This window comes from Mus caroli, unplaced genomic scaffold, assembly GCF_978045245.1.
Source record: "Mus caroli unplaced genomic scaffold, Mus_caroli_1 scaffold_2, whole genome shotgun sequence".
In the NCBI taxonomy this organism is placed as follows: Eukaryota; Metazoa; Chordata; class Mammalia; order Rodentia; family Muridae; genus Mus; species Mus caroli.
Window position 1 is genome coordinate 159,597,232 of NW_028227257.1, and position 26,309 is coordinate 159,623,540.

At 40.4% G+C, this 26,309-nt stretch overlaps 1 protein-coding gene across 1 annotated transcript; it reads left to right on the forward strand.

The window, feature by feature from the left end:
• The first annotated feature begins 324 nt into the window (after positions 1 to 324).
• On the forward strand, positions 325 to 25,721 carry Enkur (enkurin, TRPC channel interacting protein). The gene is made up of 5 exons (XM_021156624.2): positions 325 to 607; positions 8,898 to 9,043; positions 11,270 to 11,493; positions 16,501 to 16,647; positions 25,339 to 25,721. Exons 1-5 carry the CDS (start codon positions 531 to 533, stop codon positions 25,510 to 25,512), a joined length of 768 nt encoding a protein of 255 aa, XP_021012283.1. The 5' UTR covers positions 325 to 530; the 3' UTR covers positions 25,513 to 25,721.
• The last annotated feature ends 588 nt before the right edge of the window (positions 25,722 to 26,309 follow it).

Consider the following 26,309-nt stretch of genomic DNA (forward strand, 5'->3'; position numbering starts at 1 on the left):
CTCCCATTACCCCGAGGCTCCACCCCTTCCCCGTCGATCGCTCCACCCCCGCAGGGGCGAGGCCTGCATGTTAGAAACTATTGTGTGACGCGTGCGTGTCTGTCCTGCTCCCTATTGTAGAATTTTTCTTTCCAGATGTACCGAGGAAAAACACAAAATGTTTGGGTGCGGGGGAGACACTGTTTTCACGTCCTCTTTTCCAAAGTCGCAGGAACGTCTTTTTCCTTACGTTTTTCTCAGACAGAGGAAGTTACAAAAAAGGAATCAGATAAAAGCCAGTTTGCCCCGTATCCTAGCAACTGTTTCCTTAGCAACCACGTGGCCAACAACGCTAAACAGACTCGGAGCAGAATTATTTTCTTCCTGAAAAAGGGACTGTTAGGAAAGGGTCAAAGGGAAATTACAGGAAAGAGAAATTTTAGTTCCTTGATAAGAGAGTAAGAAAAGAAAAGGGCGGTGAGAGAAGGAGTTGAGACAGTGGGAAAGTGAGCCAAGAAGCTGAGGACTTGTTAAGGAATTCCTTGGTGGCCATGGACTCACCCTGCACTTCCGAGAGTATTTATAACCTCATACCCAGTGACTTGAAGGAGCCGCCCCAGCATCCTAGGTATGTGGGTAAGCAAAAGCGATGACTTCAGCCCAGAGAAAGATTGTTAACCTCTTTTAAGGACTTACGGGGCTGACTCTTAAATTTAATCTTGGATCGCAACTTCTTAAGACCAGGTGGACAAATCTAAATAGCGTTTCATATTTCACAGAAAAAAAAAAAGGTGAGCTAGTGTTGTCAGACATCCATTTTATGATCATAGTCCCCCACTAATATGCAATTATTAATTTGGTTTTAGGTGCTATGTATAGTGTGAAATTCCATGTCGTTGAAAAGAGGGGAAAAAATCTGTTTTATCCGTCCGTTTTAGGAAATCTGATGTTTAATTTAGGAACTCAATGTTGTATTTGACTTCGGCACTCTTTTGCCTCCCGTAATTTGTGTCTAAATTGAATTCTCATTTGTTTCTAGGCCTCAGTATTTCAATTGGTTAAACAAAAATGATGGACTAGAGAGTATGTCTAGGATTTTTTCAGATCTTGTGGTTTAATGAAAGGGATACAGTTGGATAGACAGATATTCCAAAATATATAACTGAAGGAAATTCTTATGTGTTTGTTAGATTTCTGAAAATCTCCAAATCTGAAAAAGGAAACTACAAAATAAATGTCCCAGATACTTGACCATATAGGTATATTGTAAACTGTATTGAAATCTGAGAGAAGAGGGCAGTTCCATGCCTCCTAGGAGTCGGTGATTTCTGTTATATATCTTTGTCTTTTGACTTATGAAAGTCACAGCCACCTTAAAAGAACCAGCTCTCAGGTGCGTATTCCTGTTTCGGCACCCAGGATGCTGATGGGGAGAATCTGAGTTCAAGGCTAGCATGGGCTACAAAGACAGAGCCTGTCTCTAAAACCAAACAACCACGAAAAAAAAAATCAAGATTTACCAGTTATTATTATTGTGGAGGTCTACAATCAATTTGCACTTGTTTTCTGATTTGAAAATAAGTTTAGTAGACATTCGGAGGTTCCCTCCAAATGTAATGGCCAATTTTTTATGACGTGGAGTGGTAACAGCAAAGTGTAGGTCCTTCCATTTTAACCCAAAGTGAATAGGCAGCTTATATCAGAGCAATCATGATATTGTATTTCCCTTGCTTATCAGCTGGGCATCTCTGGTGAGGAAAGAAAGTGCTGACACAAGTGTGGAGTTTGCAATGCTCACATTACTTGTGGCTGAATCAACTTTTGGTCCAAAATTCCTATGTACTGTTGAAGACAAACTTCCTAATCTCTGTAGCACACGGGAAGAAACTGCCTCCTATGGAATACTGAGTTTGGATGTTAAGATATTCTACTAGTTCAGCATTTTGTTAAGAGCTTTAATGCACCTGGGAAGTTTGTTGTTTGTTTGTTTGTTTGTTTGTTTGTTTGTTTTAAAAGGGATTCATTTGGCCCCTGTTCTGTGTCTAACTGTGCCCCAGTATTCTTGCACATGTATAGAGTGACAGCATAAATTCCTTGGTTTATTCCTAAAAAATAATTACAAAACAGACTTAGTATAAGAAGGAATAAAAGGGGGTGCCCTAAATGACCCTGTTATGATTTTGACAAGGTGCCACACGAGCAAGCTACTGATTTGTTGTTGTTTTAAAGCATGATAAAACGTTTCATCATGTTTCTTCACCACACTGCTACAAACTCTCTTCCCTCAGTTTTCTCACTAAGATGCTTAATAACAAGGAGATATTTAAACGTACAAGTCCCTCTTGCATCATTGAATTATAATCCAAGTTCTTGGAGAGGTTGCCACACCTCGAAGGCGCTGGCAGAGACTGATCACTAACTGATCGCAAACATGATGTTCCACATCATGTTTGTCGAACCAAAGTCTTCTTGTCAAACAGAAATAGAGCATTAAAATGTTGATTAACTGCAAAGAAATATATTACTTAAAACCCTAATGGAGTTTCAAGTAAATGAGTGGAAGAGATACTGCAAAATATCAGTTGTTGCTTTCTGCCTTATAAATGAAGAGAAGGACATAATATGCAAACAGAATTTTGACAGCAAGAAAAATTGCAGCTGACACGCTTCATCCACATCACTGCCTCTCGCCCACACTTCCGTAGATAACATAGAGTCAGAACTGCTGGCATGCCTCACTGGCATTCTGCATGCAAACCACTGGAAAGAGGAAATGTGCCAACACTACCAGTTAAAATTAGCTGCCAAGGAAATCTGTAGATAAGTCAACCTGTTCAGTACTTTATTTCATTAGAGAACAAGGTTTACCATTCTATGCAAACAACCCTGTATAAGAGAAGTAACAATGTTAGGAACTTAGGTCAGTTTATTAGATTCACCAGAATTCAAAAATTTAGGACGTAAGACTGCATTTTTATCTTACCCAGGACTCTGGAAAAACAGTGTTAAATTGATTTAGTTTAAAATGTTAACCCAATATACATGTCAACAGCTACAGTGGCAACTGATAATACCCACAGAGTCATGCCCAACTTACTAGTCGGTCTGGCATTCCGGGCACTGTACTGCTTTTTTCACCATCCCTATTCCAATGGGAACTCTGTCAGATGATTAGCATTATTTTAGTTGAGGCAGGTAAGAAGGACAAGAGCCGAGACTGACAGCAGTCTGACTACAAGGTCCAATGCGGTATCAGCTTGTAACTGCCCAAATAACAGGAAGAAACTAGAGGTGTGCCTTGGCTTCAGTAGAATGCTCCCCTTTGGTTTCTGATAATTTATTATGTATCCAATACTGTTTAGTATTCATATACTGTTTTCTTCTCCTGCAATAAGATATGTTGTGATGAGAAGCATAGGAAAAGAAAATAGTGACAGAAAAGTAAAATGTAATTACAAAATGACATAGAACATGACTGTGTACTCAGAAGTCTTGAATCTATCTCACTCAGATTTGACTTAGAGCTACTAGAAGGCAGTCAGTTATCCACAAAGGAAGAAATGTCCAAGTTACAACATCATATGCAGAAGTTAAGTTGTAGCTGAGCAGAAGTATGATTCTCTTTATGGGGAACTATAAATACCTTCTCATGGTTCTTGGAGAGAGAACACAGTGTAGGATGAGAGCCAGGGTCATTATCCTTCTCTCATGGCATGTGCCATGTTTTGTTACTCTGATATTGCTCCATTGCCAGCATAGCTTAATGAAAGCAGTTTAAATGTAAATGTTGCTCTTCAATTTAATTGGACATATTTTTCTGGTATTTAGGCCAGTCCTAAATATTGTCCATTAGAAACGAAATACAATAAAAAATTTTCTAATGGTCATTTTTAAAAGAAAAAGAGAAGACAAAAGCAAAATTAACGTTTATGAAATATGTTTTTTAGCCTGATGTATCTATATTACCATCATTTCAATATGTGGCTCTAGCCCCAATAACCATAAGCAGAACTCTAGATGATTATATTGACAGCATTGAAATTTACCGTATTTTTTCTCAATAGCTTAAGAATTACCATAACTACACTAAATGACATAGATCTGCTTTAATGGCTATAAATTAAGTACAGGGCATAACGGTGACAACTAACTACTCTGGGAGCAGAATTTCATCTAATTTAGAAAACTTAATTACCCTATATAATCAATAGGATGAACTGAAAAAAAAATCATTTCAATGTCTGTGCGTGAACTTATGCAGTATTTAACTAAATGTAAAATTCTCAAGACATCATTTGGAGGACTTTCTAAGACAGTTCAAGCTCAAGAGGCAATATTAATTGATTAAATTAATGAGTACACACAAGTACACACACACACGCACACACACACACTGTGGCTTCTCAGATCTCTCATTCATTACAAGGAAAATTTAAAGTCCTTTCAATTTTTCAGCATAATTAAGCAATATGTATCATTTTAATATGTTATAAAATGGACTATGATGCTATGCTCATCGGCAATAAAATAATTATAGTATGTTAATTGAAGATGACAATTTTAGTTTCAAAATAAAAGTTATCTCTAGCCCACTTTAAAGTAAGTAGAAAACAGGTCCAGTTGATAAAATTACCTGCCACAGTGGTAGAGAGATTGCTCAGCAGTTAAAAGCAATGGCTTCTCATTTGTTGGAGGTCCTGAGTTCAATTCCCAGCAACCACATGGTGGCTCACAACCATCTGTAATGAGATCCAATGCCCTTTTCTGATGTGTCTGAAAACAGTAACAGTGTGCTCCTATACGTAAAATAAATAAATAAATCTTTTAAAAAATATATACCTGCCCCATCTTTATAATGAAGCTGCACAATTTCCAAAATGCAATGGCATGTAGCTATTTAAAAGAACAAGTTTTCTATATACTGACATGAAAAGGCATACCATTTTGTTATATTTAAGAAATACAGCTGTACATATACATGCACACATAATTTATGTCACAAGTAATGCAGAAGAGGCCATGAATTTGCAAAAGGGCAAGAGGGGTACATGTGATGGTTAGGAAGGGGAGAAGATGATGTAGTTATAAAACCCCCAAAATGAAAGAAATTCTTAATTATGGATGAGCAGTTAAGTATATTGATGATGTACACTAAAAGGATGAAAAGAATAAGAAAGAAAGAAGATAGCACCAATTGGCATTGCAATTCATATAAACAAACACGCACTGAGTTTATATGGGAAAACTGATTGAAAAAATGAAGGGAAGGGAACTGAATTCATTCATTTCTAATTGATTTGGCACAAAAATTGTTACTTATCGACAGATATCAGAGTTTTGTCTAACCAATGAGCATGTTTTCGATTCATACACACAAAAAAAGTATTGAATGGCAAATTTCCAAACTAAAAAGAAAGAGGCTAAAAAACCATCCTATTTCACCACACCTTCTCTGCCTACTTCCGCAGAAGCTTTAAGGCGCAGGATTGGCTTGAAGATCACTTCCGACAGTTGTCTATGACTCACTCATGTCCATAATATTCCCAGCTACTGAGTTCATGGTTGAGGGAAGGTCCTGAAGCATAGGAACAGTTTGGTTCTGCATACATGTCATACATGTCATACATGTCATACATGTCATACATGTCATACATGTCATACATGTCATACATGTCTGTGTAGTCACACAAGCCGAGAATACAAGCTGATAGACACAGCATGACTGGGTGGGGAACGGGGTGTGAGCAGAGTGAATTTATACAAATATGAGATTGTCAAAAGTTAAAACCCCAAATTAGGAACAGATCAGGAAGAAAACAGACTATCCCAAATTCCACATCCCTAAGATACTTTGATGCGTTTTCTTCCAACAATATTAGTACAAACATTTTGATAAATCTATATTTGGGTAGATATTACACATAGAATTTTAATAACATCAGCGTCAGGTTCTGAGGATTTTCTAAAGCTATTGAGTACTATACAAAAAGAAATCTATTTTTAAATACTTTATTTTTTTTTTTACAGAGATCGCTCTGATTCTTTTTTTAGATTTTATTTATTTATTTATTTATTTATTTTTAATTTATATGAGTACAATGCACCTGTCTTCAGACACATCAGAAGAGGGTATCAGATCCCATTACAGATGGTTGTGAGCCACCATGTGGTTGCTGAGAATTGAACTCAGGACCTCTGGAAGAGCAGTCAGTGCTCTTAACTGCTGAGCCATCTATCCAGCCTTTTTAAATTATATATATATATATATATATATATATATATATATATATATATATATGATAGCCAAACGTGTACTTCCAAGCAAGGATGGGATTTATTCTCTCATCAGGAACAGCTAGGACAACAGGAAAAAACACATGGAACAAAGGTTTTCAACCACCGGACAGGGGACAGCACAGAGCAGTCAGTCCTTCCTGAACAATGGAAAGGATTGAAGCAGGCATGCAGTTACAGTTGCCCTAACAGACACTCTAGGGACAACATCCTGGCCAAAGTCCAGAGAAAGGAAACAAAGCCCTTGATTATCTGAAAAGTAAGAGAGTTAAGAGCTGGGAAGACAAAGCAGCTAGCATTCACGGAACAGTGCACCAGAGAGGAGAGAAGTGTCCAGAGAGGGACAGAAACCTACCTGAGCTGTCCTCGTGCTTCTTAACTGACAGTGCATATGTGTGATGAAATGCAACACCACCAAAATGACCTCAGAAAGAACAGTGCTGAAAAGTTCATCCACTCACCGGCCAGAGGGGTGCGGTCTTCTTAGACACAGAACACATTGCCTCAGAAGCAGAGCAGAATCAAAGACAAAGCTAGAAAGCTGAAGACTTTACATCTAGCCTTAAAATGACTAAGTTTTTGGACTATAATAACTGCATTCTAGAATCAAACTAAAGAAATGTTAAAACTTTTTTTTAAAGTAAAAAAAAAAAGACAAAAGTAAGGAATTAACTCGATAAAATTCACAATACTTGAAATCCAATAAAAAATGTACAGGCAAGCCAGGTATGGTGGCGCATGCCTTTAATCCCCATACTTGAGAGGCAGAGGCAGGGGGATCTCTGTGAGTTGGAGGCCAGCTTGGTCTACAAAGTGAGTTCCAGGACAGACAGGGCTAAGCAGAGAAACCCTGTCTCAAAATCAAAATAAAACAACAGAAATGAACAGGCATGCAAAGAACCAGGAAAATATGTTATAATCTAAAGAGAAGTGGTCAATCTAAATAGCTAGAAATGGCACAAATAAGAAAATGCTAGACAACAGCCATTCTAAATACCACATTCAAAGAGGTAAAAAGATGTAAGACTAAGATATGGAGAGAAAGGAAAGGGGAAAGAAGATGCAAGTCTATCTTCTAGATGACCATGTCTGAAATGAAAAGAGCACACTGGATGGGGTCACCAACAGGGAAGCCACTCATAAAGAAAATGGGGTATCTGAAGACACGGTAACCAACAGGAATCTGCGGACACAGTAACAAGCAGGAATCTGAAGACACGGTAGCAACAACACAAAATGAAGCATGGAGATTAAAGATCAGAAAAGAGAACACAACATTGTCAAGCTAAGGACATAAATTAGAGGTGGCAGTAAATACCTTTCTTTAATCCTCAGGAGTCATTCTGTCTCTCTGACTGTGGTCCCAGGGATCAAAACCAGGTCCCTAGGCTTCCTGACAAACTCAACCTGCTGAGTCATCTTTTCAACCCACAAATATAGCCCAAAAAGCACATTAAAGTTAAGTGACACAAACATACAAAATAAAAGTGGCTAGTACTTGGCTAAAATTTCTATGCAGTCTATGAGAAAATCCCTCTAAAAATAAAGATATCAACTACAAAAACAGGTTGATTCAGTGATCTGACCAGCACCCCACCCCATATGTGTCCCTCCTAAAGCTATGTGCTGGGTAAAAGAGGATGACCTTTCCCTGAGACAGGGAGGACTATTCTTCAGTCAAGGGTCTAGTTGTGCTCTGTTCAGGCTCCAACCTTTCTAGTATACACAGAAGTGTCAGTATTTATTTTAAGGATTGAAGTCATATAAAGTGTATTCTCCAACGACAGTGGAAATGAATTAGAAATCAGTTAAAAGTACTTGGGAGCTCTGAATCTGTGAAAACTGAGCAAACATAAGCAAACTTCTAAATGAAGGCAATATAAACTGTATTTAATGCATGAAAATGAAAGATATCCTAACTTCCCCATTATACCCCAGGCAAACAGTATTGCTCCATGTAGCTCTGGCCATCCTGGAACTCAATTTGTCGAGTACACTGTCCTCAAAATCACAGATCTGCCTGCCTCTGTCTCACAAGTGCTGGGATTAAGGGTGTGTGCCCCAAGCCTGGAAAAGATCTCCTTTCTTTGGGGATCTTTGGGAGGCAGCCAAGGCAGTACTTAGAGGAAAATTTATAGCTCTAAACACTCAGAAGGTCCCAAAAGTTTAAAACCAAACATATTTGGTTAAAATTATACCTCAAAAAAACTTTTGGGAAATAATACTAGAGAACAGTGAGGAAAATGTTGAAATGAAGCAAGAAGTCACCATTAGAGAAAATCAATGAAATTTAGGTTCATTGTGAAGATGAATAAACTGTCAGCAAGACTAACTGGCTGGGACTTGCGGGTGGGAGGCACACAAATCAGTAAGATCAGCAGTGAGGGAGGAGACAGCCCAACTGATGCTAGGGATAGCCAAAGGATGATTCAGAGACAAATAAATACCTTTGCCCTGGTCCCTCTTTTAGCCCAGTGTGGGTAAGTGTAGTGGATGCCATGTCAGATTGCTAATCTTTATGCCCACTCTCCATTATAGACGTTTATAAAGCAGAATTTTGTGGCTGTTTTTAATCTTTAAGTATTTTGCACTAGAAATAGAAATGCTACAATTTTTAATTTCAGGTATACATCACTGTTTAAAGCAAGTATAAAAGATGACATGAAGAAATTTAAAACGGCAATGAAAACCATGGGACCTGCAAAAGTAGAGATACCTTCCCCAAAGGATTTTCTAAAGAAACATTCCAAGGAAAAACCACTACCACCAAGTAGGTTAACTCACTTACTGTTTGAAACACTAGGATTCTTGGCTGGTAATTTAGCTACCATTATATTACCATCAATGGATATTAAATATGCACAGGCAACAGCAACTTTGCCTAATACTGAGTGGGGTTTGGCAAGATTAGGAGAAAGTAGAAGTATAAATAGAAAATAAATATAGTGGCCAATGATAACTTGGCTCTATACAGACTCTGGTGGGACAAGCGTCATGAGTTACTTCTTGACCTATCCAAAGAGGCCCCACCTCCAACACCCATGCTTCAGCATCCGGAGCTGACTTGTATCTTTAATGTTAAGCTTTTATTAAAAAAGGGTTAACACCCCAGGTATAGTGTTTGATTGATGGGTAAGGTGCCCCTCATTTTGTCTCTAGACTTTTTTTGTTTTTTGTTTTTTGTTTTTTGTTTTTTTGTTTTTTGAGACAGAGTTTCTCTGTATAGCCCTGGCTGTCCTGGAACTCACTCTGTAGACCAGGCTGGCCTTGAATTCAGAAATCCTCCTGCCTCTGCCTCCCAAGTGCTGGGATTAAAAGCATGTGCCACCACGCCTAGCTTCAGACTTTTTTCTAAAAGATAAAAACTGTAATGGTTATTGCCAGTGGGACCAATATCTAACTTGAATTAGCAACCATTCTAATAACTTCTATTTATCTAAATAACCTTAAAAGACCTTACCCTCAAATAGCATTCACATTCTAAGGTACTATATCTATAGATTTAATATGTGAGTTCTGGAGGGGTAGAAGTCAGCCCCAAGAAGAAGGTCGTCCAACCCATAGACTTTAACAATAATTATGGGTTTTATTTTTCCCTGAAAATGGAAGTACTATAATCTCATTTCTAACAGGTCCCCGGATCTTAGTATGACTGACTCCATGATAAAAGTTCCATTCAGGTCATACAACTCAGCCTGTAGGTAGTACCACCTCCCAGAACTAAAACAAAGACCTGATCCATCAAAGTCCGTAGTTCTTGGAAAGTCTCTAAATGTGCTCACCTTGCTTTCTGGCTTCTGTAGTTCTGCTTCTGGCTAACTGCTCTTGTTTACTGAAGTGTGTCAACATAGACCATGATTTTTATGATTAAAAGCTCACCCTAAGAAAGGTTTGGGGCTACACTAGGATCCGCAACACCCAGTGTTATCGCCAGCCAGCTAACAAAGACTTTCCTTTGGTTAAACCACGTTTGAGCAGACCTCTCTTGTGAACGCCCCAGAATATCACTGTACAAACAGAGTCACCTAGTGCAGAAGTGAATAAACTCAGACCACAGTAATTATTGGTACAGTTGAGATTGGACTAAGACAAGGAGTAGTTGTTCTAGTTCTTAGAAATAAACTTTAATTGTTTTACACTTTAGAATAGACAAGCCATGTTGATGTGACTATATAAAAATGCTGGCTGGAACTGTTGAACCGGAAAGACTGTTAGACAAAACAATTTCACCTGCTTTCATGAAGAGTGTGTGGAACAGAGATAGAATCAAAAGTCTGGTGGTTGCTCCCTTAGAATGGTGGGACACACTAGGAAGGAAGGAAGGAAGGAAGGAAGGAAGGAAGGAAGGAAGGAAGGAAGGAAGGAAGGAAGGAAGGAAGGAAGGAATAGGGAATTTTGGTCGCACTGGTAACCTGTTATTTCTTATACTGTGCATTGAGTGTGTAGTAATTATTCACTGTAGTAATAAGAGTGTCTGTGGAAATATCCAGAGATCATTGGGCTTCCCATGTAAAGTTTTATTAATTTATTCAAGGGCTTTGTTATAGTTTTCTCTTAAAAATAATTCTGGTTCATACTGAAAGAGTGCTGAAAATAAGCTTATGTTAAGTGGTAAAACTAAATATGTGTGGCTATAGCCTCTATAGTAGCCATCAGAACTGTAGTAATGATCTATTGTTCTGACACTCTTACTTTTTATGCTGTAACTCAACAACAAATCAATTATTACATTGTGCTTAATTCTGTATTTTGATTAATTACATTTTTTTCTGTTTAAGTACTTTTATAGAAGTACTATTGACAAATGGAAAGCAATGCATTATTTGATGTAGACAAACCAATAAACTTTTGGATATATAGAATTTTTTTCACCTTAAGTATTTATATATGTTATAATGAAACCTCAATATTAGTGGTACATATTTGCATGTCCCAAACAGTAGTGAGTAATAATGTTTACTTTTGAACATTAACAATGAAATGTTATGTTTAACAGAAAAAAAGTTTAATAGGTGCTCTCCCAAGAAGCCTGCAGTGCCCCTGAGAACCGATCATCCAGTCATGGGAATACAGAGTGGAAAAAACTTCATAAACACAAATGCAGCTGACGTCATCATGGGTGTGGCCAAAAAGCCCAAGCCGATTTATGTTGACAAAAGAACTGGAGATAAGCATGATCTCGAAACTTCAGGACTATTCCCCAAGTACATCAACAAAAAGGTAGCCCTTGTTTATCAGTAAGAGATAAGAGATTCCAAAGTCCTGCAGAGAGCTAGTCTTCTCTATGAGATAGATATACAGTGTGCTCCCTGGACACACAACAGGTCTTCTCGTCCCCATCGCTCTGCGGTCTGTGTGCGGCTCACATCTAAAGTATTATTGCTATCTTCCTCAATTTTAGTTACTAATGTGCTTAATAACTACAGCAGTCTCTGAAAATATTAACTATCAGTGAGGTAAAACTGTCACTAAAGGCAGTCACTACTGTGAATCTGGAGGAACGGGCCTTTCAGGAGGGAGGTGGTGAGATGTGGTCATTCACCTGAATCAACATGGGGGCGGGATAAGAAACAAGCACACAAAGCTTCAGAGACCCATCCTGTCGATCTCTCCAAAATAACCTGTGCTACTATTTTAGTAAAAGCCTATTTATTTTATTTGAGTTTGGGGAAAGCTCTGTAAAGGGATTAATGACTTGGATCATTGATTTCTACCTGAAAAGGTATTCATGGGGGGGGGGGGCAGGATTCTATTTGCTAGACATTATGTAAAAAGTAAATTTGTAAAATTAGTAAATTAGTAGTTTGCAATTAGTAAAAAGAAGGTTTTTGCCGGACAGTGGTGTCGCACGCACGCCTTTAATCCCAGCACTTGGGAGGCAGAGGCAGGCAGATCTCTGAGTTTGAGGCCAGCCTGGTCTACAGAGTGAGTTACAGAACAGCCAGGGCCACACAGAGAAACCCTGTCTCGAAAAAAAGAGAAGGTTTTAAATAAAAAAAAAAAACTTACAAAGAAAAATACATAAATCTTATCCTATTTTCTGTACTTTGTTGAGCATAAAAGTATGTGTGAACACATACTAAAATAAGCTGCAAAGTCCTAAATATTAATAACAAATAGTAGTTAGTTGTGACCAGAAATAGAAAAGAAATAGGAAGGAAGGAAGGAAGGAAGGAAGGAAGGAGGGAGGGAGGGAGGGAGGGAGGGAGGGAGGGAGGGGAGGGAAGGGAGGGAGGGAGGGAGGGAGGGAGGGAGGGAGGGAGGGAGGGAGGGAGGAGGAAGAAGGAGAGAGAGAGAGAGAGAGAGAGAGAGAGAGAGAGAGAGAGAGAGAGAGAGCTTAAGGAATAGAGGGGCAGAGGGAGAGAGGAAAAGGAGAAAGGGAAAGAAAAGAAGAAGAGAAGGAAAAACAGATGAGAGGGAAGGGCAGGGGATGAGGGAAGGGGAGGGAGGAGATGGGAAAGAGAAGGGGAGAGGAGGGAGGGTGAACTCCAACAGTGAGGGATGATCTAGGTAGTCCAGTGATGTACTGCATACCACCCATGAGTGTAGAAGTGAAAACAGGCTCCAGGCCATATTCAGAGCACAGCGCCCATTCTCTGGGAAATTTGTCTTGTCCAGCAGGCTAAAATCACCTCCGGAAGAACTCAGCCGTTGTCGGGTCGCTGGCCTCGTGCTGAAAACATTACTAAGGCTTCTCGGGATACTTATTCCATGGTTCTTGTCCCATCACTGGCTCCTTCAAGCCACTTCCAAGCCACTATTGATCTGTTGTGACAGCAAGGGCTGCACACACTGCCTCTCCTCTGTGCAGCCTCCTGTTTTGTGCTCCCCATGTTAATACACTTTCTTTTTGAAAAAATGTTGAAGTATCCATCACAGAAATATGAAGCTCACAGGGCCCTGTGTGTGTCTATCAAGCCACAAGGGCAGCGCACACTTGCTGTTCTCTTGCTGTCTCTCTTCACAGACTTATTTGGCCAACTTCAGAGTTAACACACACACAAAAAAAAATCCATGATAAGTAATGGAGGTCACCATGTCTCAGTTTGGTTTCTATTACTATCCTATGTGCTAGACCAAAAGCAACATAGAAGGGAAAGGGTTTATTCTGTCTTACAGTTTATAGTCCATCACAGAAGGAACTCAGACCAGGAACTCAACCCAGGAATGGGGAGACAGGAGCTGATGCAGAGGCCATGGAGGGGTGCTGCTGACTAGCTTGCTCCCATGGTTTGCTCAGTTTGCTTTTTTAATAAAACCCAGGACCACCAGCGTAGGGATGGCACCACCCACAGTGGGCTGTGCCCTCCCATATCAACCATTAATCAAGAAAATGCCCAAATAGACTTGTTTTAGAAGCCAATTTGATGAAGCCATTTTCTCAATTGAGCGTCTATCCTCCCAGATGATCTTAGCTTATGCCAAGATCATAACAACAGCAACAACAACAACCGGTATCAGATGATAAAGGGATACAATTTGGGGAAAAACAGATAGACGCCCCCCTCATTGGTTCTAAATGAATTATATGTCATTTGTGCCTTGAGATTGTGGAGACAAACTGAAAGATGAATGAGCATATGGGGTGTGTCACAGTAACAGCGAGCTAGCATTTCAAATCCTGACTTGCTGCTTGCTAACTTTGGCATCTGTGACATGCCATGGAATCGACCACAGGGGTATAGTGAGCATTAAATGACATTAAGTGTACTAAGTACCTGACAATGTCTGGCACTTAATAAAATGGCCAGAATGGATAAATATTGTAATAGAACAATTAGTGACACGATTCATCAGCCTCCAGGGACTTAGCTTGTAGGAACCCAGAAGATCACTAAAGCTTTTGCTCATTTGCCAGATTTTTTTCCTAAAATGCATTGCACTGGTCCCTTTCCTGAACATAACACCCCAAACATAATCTAACCTTTTAAAAACTATCTTTTTATTATGGAGCATGTGCCACAGCTCACATGCAGAAGTTAGGGGATGACTTTTTGAGAATTATAAGTTGTTTCCTTGACTACCAAAGCCCTCACGGCTGCTTCCTGGGAGATAACTTTCCTGGATTCTTTATCTTCAATAGGTTTCCTTTCATATTACCCTTCTTAGCCCTTGTTTACATCAGAGCATGTGCACATGTTATAGTCTACTTTTCTTCTTCAGTATTACAGGGGTACCTTGTGGGTACCAATATCCACAAGTACTTGTGGCCTTCATATGAATGGCTTAGTAGATGTATGTAACATACATAACCTGTTATGGGCTTTACTTAATCTCTAGTTATCTTAACATAACCAATATAATAGGGCAAATACTATATAGAGCATTGGTATACCGTGCTGCTTAGGGAAGAAAATCAATACAGATGTCATTTAATTTTTTTAGGTTTATTTATTTTTATGTGTATTTTGCCTAACTATTTTAATGAGTATTTTGCCTGCATGTATCTCTGTCTATGTGAGCAGTTCTGTGAAGGCCAGAAAGGGTTGTTAGATCCCCTGAAACTGGAGTTACAGATAGTTGTAAGTCACAATGTGAGTGCTGGGAACTGAACCCAGGTCCTCTGCAAATGCAGCCAGTGCTCTTTAACTTCTGAGCCATCTTACTGGCCCCAGATACAGATGCCTAGTGTTCTCCTCTTTTGAAGTAGACTGAACACATTTCTCTACCCAAGAATAAGAATCCTATGAGGAAAGAAACCTTACTTTTCTGTTCACTATTACTCTTAGTACTCAATATGTTCTCAAATACTGTTTTGAAAACTGAACACAAAGAAATTGTAGTCCTTTAGACAGTGACACTACATTCACTAATATGAAAGAAGTACAGCCAGTGGCCTCACCATCAGTTCCTGTGAGCATCCCAGGAGCCCAGACAGGAAGCTCGCCCTTCCATATCAACTTTAGAGGCCACAGCCAAGCTTCCCTTGAAGTTCTTGGGCCTAGTGCCCAGGAAGGGCTCTTGCTTTTATGGTTTAAGAGGGTTTGTCTTTTTTATTTAACCAGGTGTGTGTGTGTGTGTGTGTGTGTGTGTGTGTGTGTGTGTGTGTGTGTGTATGTGTGTGTGTATGAGAGAGAGAGAGAGAAAGAGAGAGAGAGAAAGAGAGAGAGAGAGAGAGAGAGAGAGAGAGAGAGAGAGAAGGCACCTCGGAGATACTCAAGAGATTTCAAGCTAAATTATACAAGAAAGAAAAGAAAACTCTTTTTAAAAGACTTACTTTATTTTATTTTTTTAGCTGTGTATCTGCACATGTGTCCATGTGTATATCATTGCAGTACCTAGAAGAAGAGGACATCTCCCTTGGAACTGGAGATATTGCTAGTTCTGAGCTACCTGAGTGGGTGCTAGGAACTGAACGCAGGTCTTCTGCAAAGGCAGCAAGGTTTCTAACCACTGAACCTTCTCCACAGCCCCAGAAAAGCCAGCACCTAAAAGTGAAAGTTTCTGGGTATGGTGATGTTAGTCTCAGCACTCAAGAATCTGAGACAAGTGGATCTCTATAAATTTGTGGCTAGTCTGGTCTACATAAAGAGTTCAAGGCCAGCCTGGGCTACTCTGTCTAAAAAAAATAGTCTAGAGTTTAAGAAGAGACACTGGTGATAGAAGAGAGAAAACAAATTGTTACAAGATCTTTCTCTCTCTCTCATGTGTGTGTGTGGTATGTGTGGTATGTGTACATTATGTGTATGTTGTGTGTGCGTGTTATGTGTGTTGTGTGTGTTATGTATGTGTGTTATGTGTGTGTACATGTGTGTATGCATGTGTGTGTATTATGTGTGTGTGTGGTATGTGTGTGTGCGTGCCCAAGTATATACACATATGTGAAGGTCAGAGGACAATTTATAGAAGTCAGTTCTCTGCTTCCATCATGTGAGTTCAGGAGATTGAATTCAGATTGTAAGACTTGGTGGCAAATACCTTTACTCGGTGAGCCAACTTTCTGGTCCAGCATCTTATTTTAAGAGATCAGAATGAACTAGCTCTAAGTTTTGGAAGTGGCGTGTGTGCACACTCATGTGCGTGTATGTGCATGTAAGTGTGTATGTGTAATGGCTGGATTTTGCCAATTTGCCTAGTTTTTGTTTGTTGGGTTATTTTTGTTTGTTTTTTCTTTTATATTGAAGACAATAAGCTTTCTTGTTCTCTAATTCCCAGTTGCTATGCTCACACACAGAAGACTGCTCACAGGAAATTGATTGGCTTTTTTTTCTCTGGAAATCCTCCCAGGATTATGGCATCACACCTGAGTACATATGCAAGCGAAATGAGGATGTGAAGAAAGCACAAGAAGAGTATGACAATTACATCCAGGAGAACCTCAAGAAAGCGGCCATGAAGAGACTCTCTGACGAAGAAAGGGAGGCCGTTCTGCAGGTGAGCCTGTGGGCTTCAGGCCTCTCTAACTCTTCGTCCACCCCCCAGCCCTGCTATGGAAGCTGGAGCTTCCACTGCCACAAAGCAGTCTCTTTGGGCTCTAGCAAAAGTGCTCAGTAAAGCTTACTCTTTGAAAAGAGAAAGGAAAAAATAAAAGCAAGCCATAATAGAGAGATTCATAAAATATTTTGTTTCCAATTTGGTGCTTTTAGGTTGTAAGGAAGCCCACTTTCTCCTACAGCAAACTGATATTTTAAAGGAGTGAGAAAATAGTTACTTCCATTCACTAAATTTATCTTTTAAAGTACTCATAACGGAGCTATTTTTCACTAGATGGAGCTCTAGAATAATTGAAGCTGTCCCCAAGCTGTATCTTTTCCATTCTAGTAACTCAGCTACCCAGGTTATTGCGTGAATGGATATTAGGTTTCACATATGGTTCCTCTATTTTGAATAATTAGGCCATATGACATATCGTCGTTTTAGTTTAATGGAAGAGGTCTATCTGAAATGTGAGGCATCAAGAGATGAGCAGGGCGTGACACTGTCATTTGCACAGAGCTGTTACTAAGCCCCTGCTTGTCCTCTTCTGCCACCACGCTGACCCTTAAAGAAGTGGCATAATGATTCTTTTTACATATATTTTGAAAGCTTTCTACAAGACAGTATCCAATGACTTCATAAAACAAGAGAATTCGTTTGGGGAGATAGCTCAGTAGTAACGAGCTTGTCTGATGATTGTGGCACATAAAACATGGAATGTGGTAGTACATGTTTTGTTTATGCATAGGGCCCCTATGTGAACATGGAAGGTATTGATTGACAGGAAAGTCCCTGGAAGCTCATGGGCCAATTAGTCTGGCATATAGAGGAGACCCTATCTCAAATAAGGTAGGTAAGGGCCAAAACCTGCTGTTGTCCTCTGACCTCTCCCCAGGCATCATAGCACCCACATACCCTTAATTATAAATACTACACACACACACACACACACATACACACATACCATAAAAAACAAACTTTATCTTATTAATAACTGTTGAAAATGGGCCATATGCAATTATGATACTTAACATTTAAAGAATGCAATCATAAACACAAATAAAGATTTATTAGATGTCCTTCTCTACACAATATTAGCCTGAGCCATGAAGATACCACAAATGGTATAAGATCCAAGTTTTGCTACAGAAAATGCTGTAATTGGATTAGTGAGACATGATCTCTAAAACGCACCAGATAGACAGGAATGTGTGAGTGTGTGTGTGTGTGTGTGTGTGTGTGTGTGTGTGTGTGTGTGGATCTGAAGCTTAAGAAAAACCCAAGGTAGTTGTCAGCACTGAAAGATCTTGCTGTTGAGTGGAGCTGCAGAGTAAGAAGCACCTAGACAGCAGGGGGAGCTCTAGAGCTGGGGCTTCTCTCTGGAGGCGACATGATGGAGTTTTGAAAATATACAGGGAAGGGGTAGTCATGGCAGGCAGGAAATGCAGAATTATAGCTCATTTGGGGGAGGACAAGGCTCGTAGCCCATTATTTTTCAATTATTACTCGTCTTCAGGAAGCACATCCCTCTGCAAAGGCCAGATCATCATGCCTGCAGGACTGCATGAGGGTGGAAAACAGGAACAGGAAGGCCTTCCTCAGAGTGCAAAAGGCTCCTGTGCCTTTTGGCCATAGTGGAGAAACATTCTTTTCATTCCTTTTCTGGTCACCACAGGACTTCCATTTGATGCTTCACTGGCAAAATAGTAAACCCTTCATGGAATGCCTTACTCTCCAGCCAGTGCATAGCTACCTGGTTATAAGGCTAATGGTGGCCCTACTGACGAGCCTTGCTTCCCACTCAACTCAAAACTGCAGAGTTCTATGGTACAGTGGTTGCACATATGCCCTGAGCTCCTTCTTCACATGAGTAACAATCCCTTTGCACCTGATTCCGAACACCTCATTCTACAGATGAGGAGATTAAATACAAATATAATAAGCAGTTCATCTGTGCATTTATCCCTTTCTTAATTTGTGGACATCTATGTGTTTATCGTCAAGAGTCTAACACACAAAATAAACACACTCCTTACTCTAGTGATCTGGTACACTTACCTTTGGCCACATATCATTATGTTGGCGAGTCAGGACTAAAGTCACACCTAACAAACCCTGGGCTGCTGTTTTTCCTACTACAGGCAAGTTGGGTAAAAGGGAAGTTGTATGAGTCTGGGCTCCAGTGGAGAAACAAAACACAAAGTCAGCTGGGGTTCTGAGGGGAGTTTTGGAAGGAATGGTAGACAGAAGTGAAGTCCATTGAAGGGAACCAGCAAGGATATGAGACCTCCAAGACCAGGGAGATGGAAATACAGCAACATTTATAGACATAGGACTGCTGTGCGGTGGGGGGAAAGGACCATCAGTGTTCTCAGTACACAATGAGCTGGAAAGACCTCACAGTACAGGACACCTGAAAGTGTGTTCAAGAATGTAGATGGCACGAGGTAGAGGCTCAATCTCTCTTCCCTCCCTCCAGAGTGCCTTTAAACTCAGAGGACAGAAGGACAAAAAGCAGGAAGTCCATTCTAGCTGTGTCACAAGGCAGGGGAGCCAAGGAGCCAAAAACAGAAAGTGAAAGGCAATTTTTATGGATCATAGCTCACTATTTGAAAATTTACATCACAAGTAATATTATTTGAGTACAAAAACAAGAGAAAGAAAAATGAAAAAAGTTAAAAAAAAAAACAAATTTCTATTGCTCCAATGGATAAAAGACCATTTTTGTAAACAACGACAAAAAAGGGTTTAAAAACAACAAAGGGGTTGTGTCAACATGATACAAAATTATATTGAGTTTCCATCCTTAGTTGTTGACTTTGATCCTGACAGTATTGTACATTCTAGAAGTTAAAAGCAAACTACCCATCAAAAAAAAGCCCACGGGGGCAAAGATGTGCTTCTGGGACTGCAAGTAATATGAAATATTCCCCAACTCGCTTGAAATTCCTTTGATATTTGAAAGTGTATAAATGTATACATTTTCTCTCTGCAGTAGGTGCCCCTGTGGTGCACTGTGGAAACATGTTCAGGCTCTATAATGAAGGACCAGGAGGAAGCAGAGTCTCTTTGAGGACTACTCTTCAGGACACATGTCATGTGCTATTAAAAGCATCTCTGACCTGACTCCCTCTTGAGTTAAAGTACAGTGATTACAGTTTCTACCTTTCAGCATCTCAGATCTTTGCTTCAATCTGACTCAAAAAAGAGGCCAAGTCACCTGTCCCATTGCTCCAACCAACCAGTGTGTCTTATTTAGCATATCCTATCTTCTCATTGCTTTACATAAACACAGAAGTAAATCTCTGAAACTTCTTTGTTCCCCACAAAGAAGTTCTTATTCTACTTACTGTGACGTCATTCTTGTATAAGATAAGATACTTCCAGTCCTTTTTGTTTGTTTGGTTGGTTTGGTTTGGTTTGGTTTTTTTGTTCTTTTGTTTTGTTTTGTTTTGTTTGTTTGGTTTTGCTTAGCAAAATAGTGATACAAATCACTGGAAAACATTGCAACATTTTCATAAATGCACTTGCTGTGCTTTGATCATACCAACCCTTCATGGTCTTCAAATGTCTCTCCCCCTCTTACTGATCTCTTGTCCATTTTATTTTCTCCCCTGTTTGTTACCAGTGTTTACAGTTGGCATACAGAGTGATGGGAACTGTGATGTGCTTCATGCTATGTGGCTATATACTCTGCTCCAGTTTGTTCTCCTCCCCCACTGGCCTCTCCCATACTCTCTGGCCTGCTCTGGCTGGTCCCTTTCTACACAATGGGCCTCCCTTCTGCTCTCTTGTCACATCGGTCCATTACCCTCTCCTTTTGCTGCCTTGCTTAAGATCTGCTCCTTTTCCCTGTCCCCTCCCCCCTCAAGATTCCTCCCTGCTTCTATGATAGACACACACACACACACACAAGCACACTCACACACATACATGAACACATGAACACACATGCAACATGCATGCACATACACATATGTATACTTTTATGTCTATGTGCTCTTTATCAGGGAAATGTGATCTTTGTTCTTAGAAGCCTCCGTATGTCACTTAATATAGTCATTTTTTGTTTTGTTCCCAATTCTAAGAAGGGGCAGTGTCCACACTTTGGTCTTCGTTCTTCTTGAGTTTCATGTGTTTAGCAAATTGTATCGAAGGAGTTACAGAGACACAGTTTGGAGCTGAGACGAAAGGATGGACCATCTAGAGACTGACATATCCGGGGATCCATCCCATAATCAGCTTCCAAACGCTGACACCATTGCATACACTAGCAAGATTTTGCTGAAAGGACCCAGATATAGCTGTCTCTTGTGAGACTATGCCGGGGCCTAGCAAACACAGAAGTGGATGCTCACAGTCAGCTATTGGATGGATCACAGGGCCCCCAATGGAGGAGCTAGAGAAAGTACCCAAGGAGCTAAAGGGGTCTGCAACCCTATAGGTGGAACAACAATATGAACTACCCAGTACTCCCCAGAGCTCGTGTCTCTAGCTGCATATGTATCAGAAGATGGCCTAGTCGACCATCATTGGAAAGAGAGGCCCATTGGTCGTGCAAACTTTATCTGCTTCAGTACAGGGGAATGCCAGGGCCAAGAAGTGGGAGTGGGTGGGTGGGGGAGTGGGTGGGGGAGCGTGTGGGGGACTTTTGGGATAGCATTGGAAATGTAAATGAAATAAATACCTAATTTTTTTAAAAAAGGAAAAGGAAAAAGAAAAAATATATAGTCATTTTTGAGTGCTATCCATTCCTGCCAATCTTACCATCTTGTTTCTTTAAGGCTGAACATGTACATGCTGTGCACATGTCGCCTTCTTCCTTATCCATTGCTCTGCTGACAGACACTTGGGCTTGTTCCCTTTCCTAGCTATTGTGAGTAGTGCAACAATAGGCATAGAAAATGCAAAGATCTCTGTAGCATGATGGCTATGAGTTCTGCTGGTACCCAACCAGGAGTGATATAGCTGGGTCATGTGATATTTCTACTTGAAAAGAAACCCTTATAATGATTTCTACAGTGGCTGTACCAGCTCACAGTCCTACCAGCAGCTTATAAAGATTTCTTTCCCCCCACATCCTCACCAGTATTTGCTGTCATTTATGTTTCTCAAGGCAGCCATTCTATCAGGGGTGAGATGGGGAACCTCAAGCAGTTTTAATTTGAATTTTGTTGATGGCTGAGGATATTAACATTTTCTCAGCTATCGAGTAGACAACTTCTGGATTTCTTCTTTGAAGATCTATTTGTTCCATTTCTTAGCCAATGGACCAGGTTGGATGATTTGTGCTTGTTTTGTTCCCTATTCTGAAAGCTGACTTCACTATGCCAATTATTTCCTTTGCTCTGAAGAAGCCTATTATACAGTTTGATTTTTATCTTATACGTATCGGTGTTTTGCCTGCATGTATGTGTGTATACCACATACATGCCTGGTGCCTGTGGAGGTGAGAGAGGGTGTTGGGTCTCCTACAACTGAGTTATAGATCGTTATGAGCTGCTGTGTGAGAACTGGGAAACACACCGTGGTCTTTTAGAAGAGCATCCCGTCCTCTTAACTTCTGAGCCCTCTCTGCAGACCCTGAGAAAAGCTTTGCTTTCATATATCCTGACTCTCAATCATTGGGCTCGTTTCCAGTGCTATTGCAGTCCTGTTGCCTCTGCTGATGTCCTCAAGTATTTCCCACACATCTTCCCCAGTCACTGCGAAGCTTCGGGGTCTTACCTTAAGATCCCTTCTATCCATTTTGAACTGATCTGAGTAGTTTCATTGCACACTCAGAAATTCCATTTTTTTTTCAGCCCCGTATTTTGAAGATACTCTCACTTTTTCAATGTGTTTTTTTGATACCTTTGTCAAGAATTCAGTGGTTATATCTCTGTGGGTTTATTTCTGGGTCCTCTCTTTTATTCCATCAGTTTGCATATCTGCATTTGAGCCAATACCATGCTGTTTTGTTACTGTAGCTCTCTAATATAGTCTGAAATCCGGCATTGAGAGTCCTCCAGCATCACTCTTTTGATAAGAATCGCTTTGGCTAATTGAAGGCCCTTGAAGATTGGAAACTGACACTGACATATGTTCTGGGGTGGAGGCAGGGTCAGTTGAACTAGTGGACTCCCTTCCTTTCCCAGCTTTACACTGCTGCTGAGTCAATACTGAGAAACCAGATGTCCACCAGGTCTGTCTTTACTTTGGTGGCTTTACTCGTCTTCTCAGGAATCTTTGCTGGCCACATGTAACTCTTCAGCCTGTGGGCCAGTCAGTTGTCTCAACCTTTAGATACATCCTGCACTGCATCCTGTGGATAGCTAGTGTTCTAGCTGGAGATGTCTCCCAAACGTGAAGATCTCTCCCAAATGTCTTGGGAGTGTGAGAAGCAATCACAGCGCTGCGACCTGGTCAAGCAGAAACTGTCTTCATACCTGCAAGGACTCTTGAGTACTAAGTGCCATGTTGGAGGGAAACAGCTCTTAGGTATACAGACCATGCCTGAGACATCAGGTTTCTGGGGCTGTACGGCAGTGCAAGTCAGTAATCATGGTCCAGAGGTTGATCAGACTGCAGAGCTATTCTTTGTTGATTTGTATCTGTTTCTGGCCTCCGGGGTCAGATTATCCTTCCCCATCCACTTCCCTGCCCAGCTTCCTTTTGTCTACAGCCTGGATTTGTCAGCCTCCAGCCTGCTGGTCTCTACTTCTGCCTCCATAGACTTCCCACACCCTGACCCTGTGGCAGGCCAAACCAAAGCTGCTAGGCCTGTCCTCACACTTCAAGGAAGCTTGGTTTTTAATAGGATCTTGCTCAAGATGCTGCCTGTTAGTTGCCCTGAGTCACCCAGAATGACACTGTGGGATTTCTCACCATCTCGTCAAAATGAAATGGCAGCTTGTGAATGCTGCTTTGGGCTTGTCCTAATGGTGGGACTGCCTGTTGCCTATGTGGCTCAACTTTTAGAAATGGCATCTGTTTCTTCTTAGCCTACATGACCCATGTTGGCTTTCTCTTTATTCACATGGCATCTGCTCTTTTGTGGCATCCTTTTGCTTCCTTTGTGGACTTCCAAAGCTTGCTCTTTCTCTCTTGAAATGCAATTTACTTTTTCTTTGTGTGGGAAGTGTACACATGTGTGTGCGTGTGTACATACATGCCGAGGCACAGAAAGAAATATACATGAGTGTGCATATATGTGCTTTAGAAAGACAAAACTTTTCTAACGTATAAAAAATATTTCCAAACCAACTTATATGTACTCATATGTGGAGGTTAGGGGTCAATGTGGGGGTGACTTCTGTCACTGTCTACCATATTTTTTGAGAAAGGGTCTCCAACTGAACCTGGAGTTTACCAATTCAGACAGTCTGGCTTCTCTGAAAGTCCTGCTATATCTTCTTGTCTCCACCATTATGCCCAGGAGTAGAGTTTGTTACAGACAAGTGTGTAAATAAAATGATCTATGATGAATGAAAAGTGCTGCTTTGTAAAACTTCACTGAATGAATTGAATTTGTAGTTTAAGAGCTGTTGGTGGTGCCCCTGGTGTAGTGGAGCGAGAAATGTAGCCAGGCAAAGATGGAAATGGCGTTTATAGCTCCTAAGAGATCCTTAATTTTAAATTTGTTGATTTTAGAGATCATAAAACATTAACTATGTTATTAAATTAGCATGTGTTCTACATTTAACGACATTCCAACAATGTCTAGAATACATTAACAGGAAGTATGGAGCCCTTGACTATATGGAAGATGATTTAGTCTTTGTAATATATTGAAAAGATATACAAAAAGGTCATTGTAAAATTGAATTTTGGTATTTTTCTTACAATAATATTTTACTAAATAAAATATGAGACCTCCATGTTGAAGGATAAGGATAAAACAGAAACTTCTGGGCAGAGAGGAGGTGAAGGTGGGGGTGGGGAGGTTTGTTGTATGAAGTGTCTACCTTGTGAGCATGGGGAGCTGAGCTTGATCCCCAGCACCCATGTGAGAGTGCCAGGCATGGTGACATGTGCTGTGATCTTAGCAGGAGTATGGAAGAAACAGGTAGATCCTGGCAGTGGGGGAGGGGGCAGCAGTGGGAGGGACCACTGGACAGCTAACCTAAGTTCCTGAGTGCCAGGGCTGCAAAGGATGTGGTGGTGGTCCTGAAGATGATATATGTGAGATTGTATTCTAGCTTTCACTGACCTGGGCACATACATGCCCAGGCACACTCGCAAATATACATGAGTGTGCATATATGTGCTTTAGAAAGACAAAACTTTTCTAATAAATGTATAAAAAATATTTCCAAAACCAACTTTTACTTGGGACTCTCAATTTTCAGATCATTGATTTTTACCAAAGCATTTGCTATAAGCTTGGCTCCACGATGCTCATAACTCTGCACTTACATATAATAGAGCTACAGCCACATTGCCAGTGAAGCAAGTAAATGCTCCCAGCAGGGATGAACAGATGACAGAGGGCAGGGCTCTGCTTTCTATACGTGTTTTCTGTTATTGTAGCCAAATCCAGGATGGACACATTATTATTTCCAAAGTTCCTTCAACAGCCATCTGTACCCTCCCAGTCTTCATTAAGGGCAATTTTTTTATTGCTTTTCCAGTCTACCTCTTATGTCAAGGTCTCTTTTCCCTTTGCAGGGACTGAAGAAGAACTGGGAAGAGGTGCACAAAGAGTTCCAATCCCTCTCAGTCTTCATTGATTCTGTACCAAAGAAGATTCGCAAGCAGAAGCTGGAAAAAGAGATGAAGCAGCTGGAACATGACATCAGTATCATTGAGAAGCACAAGATCATCTACATCGCTAACAAGTGAGCGAACTGTTGCAGGACTGAAAAAAACCACATGGACATCACACTAAACCCACTCTTCTCAAAGAGGACGATAAAGAGAATAAAGTTTTCACCGAAAATGCAGGGGCAGTGTTGAGAGAATAGTTGAATTATTTGCTTGTTCTAGAGAAAATTTTCTCCTCCACTGTCAGAGTTCTACTTATAAACAAACCATTAAAGTCAGAAGCTGCACCTTGGGTCTGTCTTCCGTAATGTCAGTCATCCTATCACTGTGGACGTGTTTCACATGAACATTAATTTTGGACTTTGAAAAGTAAAAACATTCATCATTTCATGGTTTGGGAGGCTTTGCTTTGTCTTGTTGTTTGTTTTCTGTTTTGTTTTTTCTTCCCTGAGTGACAATAATAATACAGTGCAGAAAACCATGCCTGTCAGAGACTGGGGCACCTGACTCCCAGACACTCCAAAGCATTTCCTTCATGTTGCTTCCAAACTCCAGAGATTTGAAGCCTGTGTTCTCAGGGGTTCAGGGTTATTTGTAATTATTTGTAACTCAAGATCTTTTCAATATCCACAAAACTATGCATGATAAAGGGTTGATTTAAAGGGAGAAAATTTAAGATGATTCATGAAAGGCTCCAGGGAGAATTTGAGAAAGACTCCCTTGAAGGCCTGGATGTAGCTCAGTAGCAGGACCTGAAAGATCACCGGGGATAGGGGTGAGGGAGGCAGAAACAAGGTGAGTTTTCCAGCACACCATTCAAAAGGAACAGAATCACCCAAGATCAAGACAAAATGCACAACCCCAGTATCCTGACT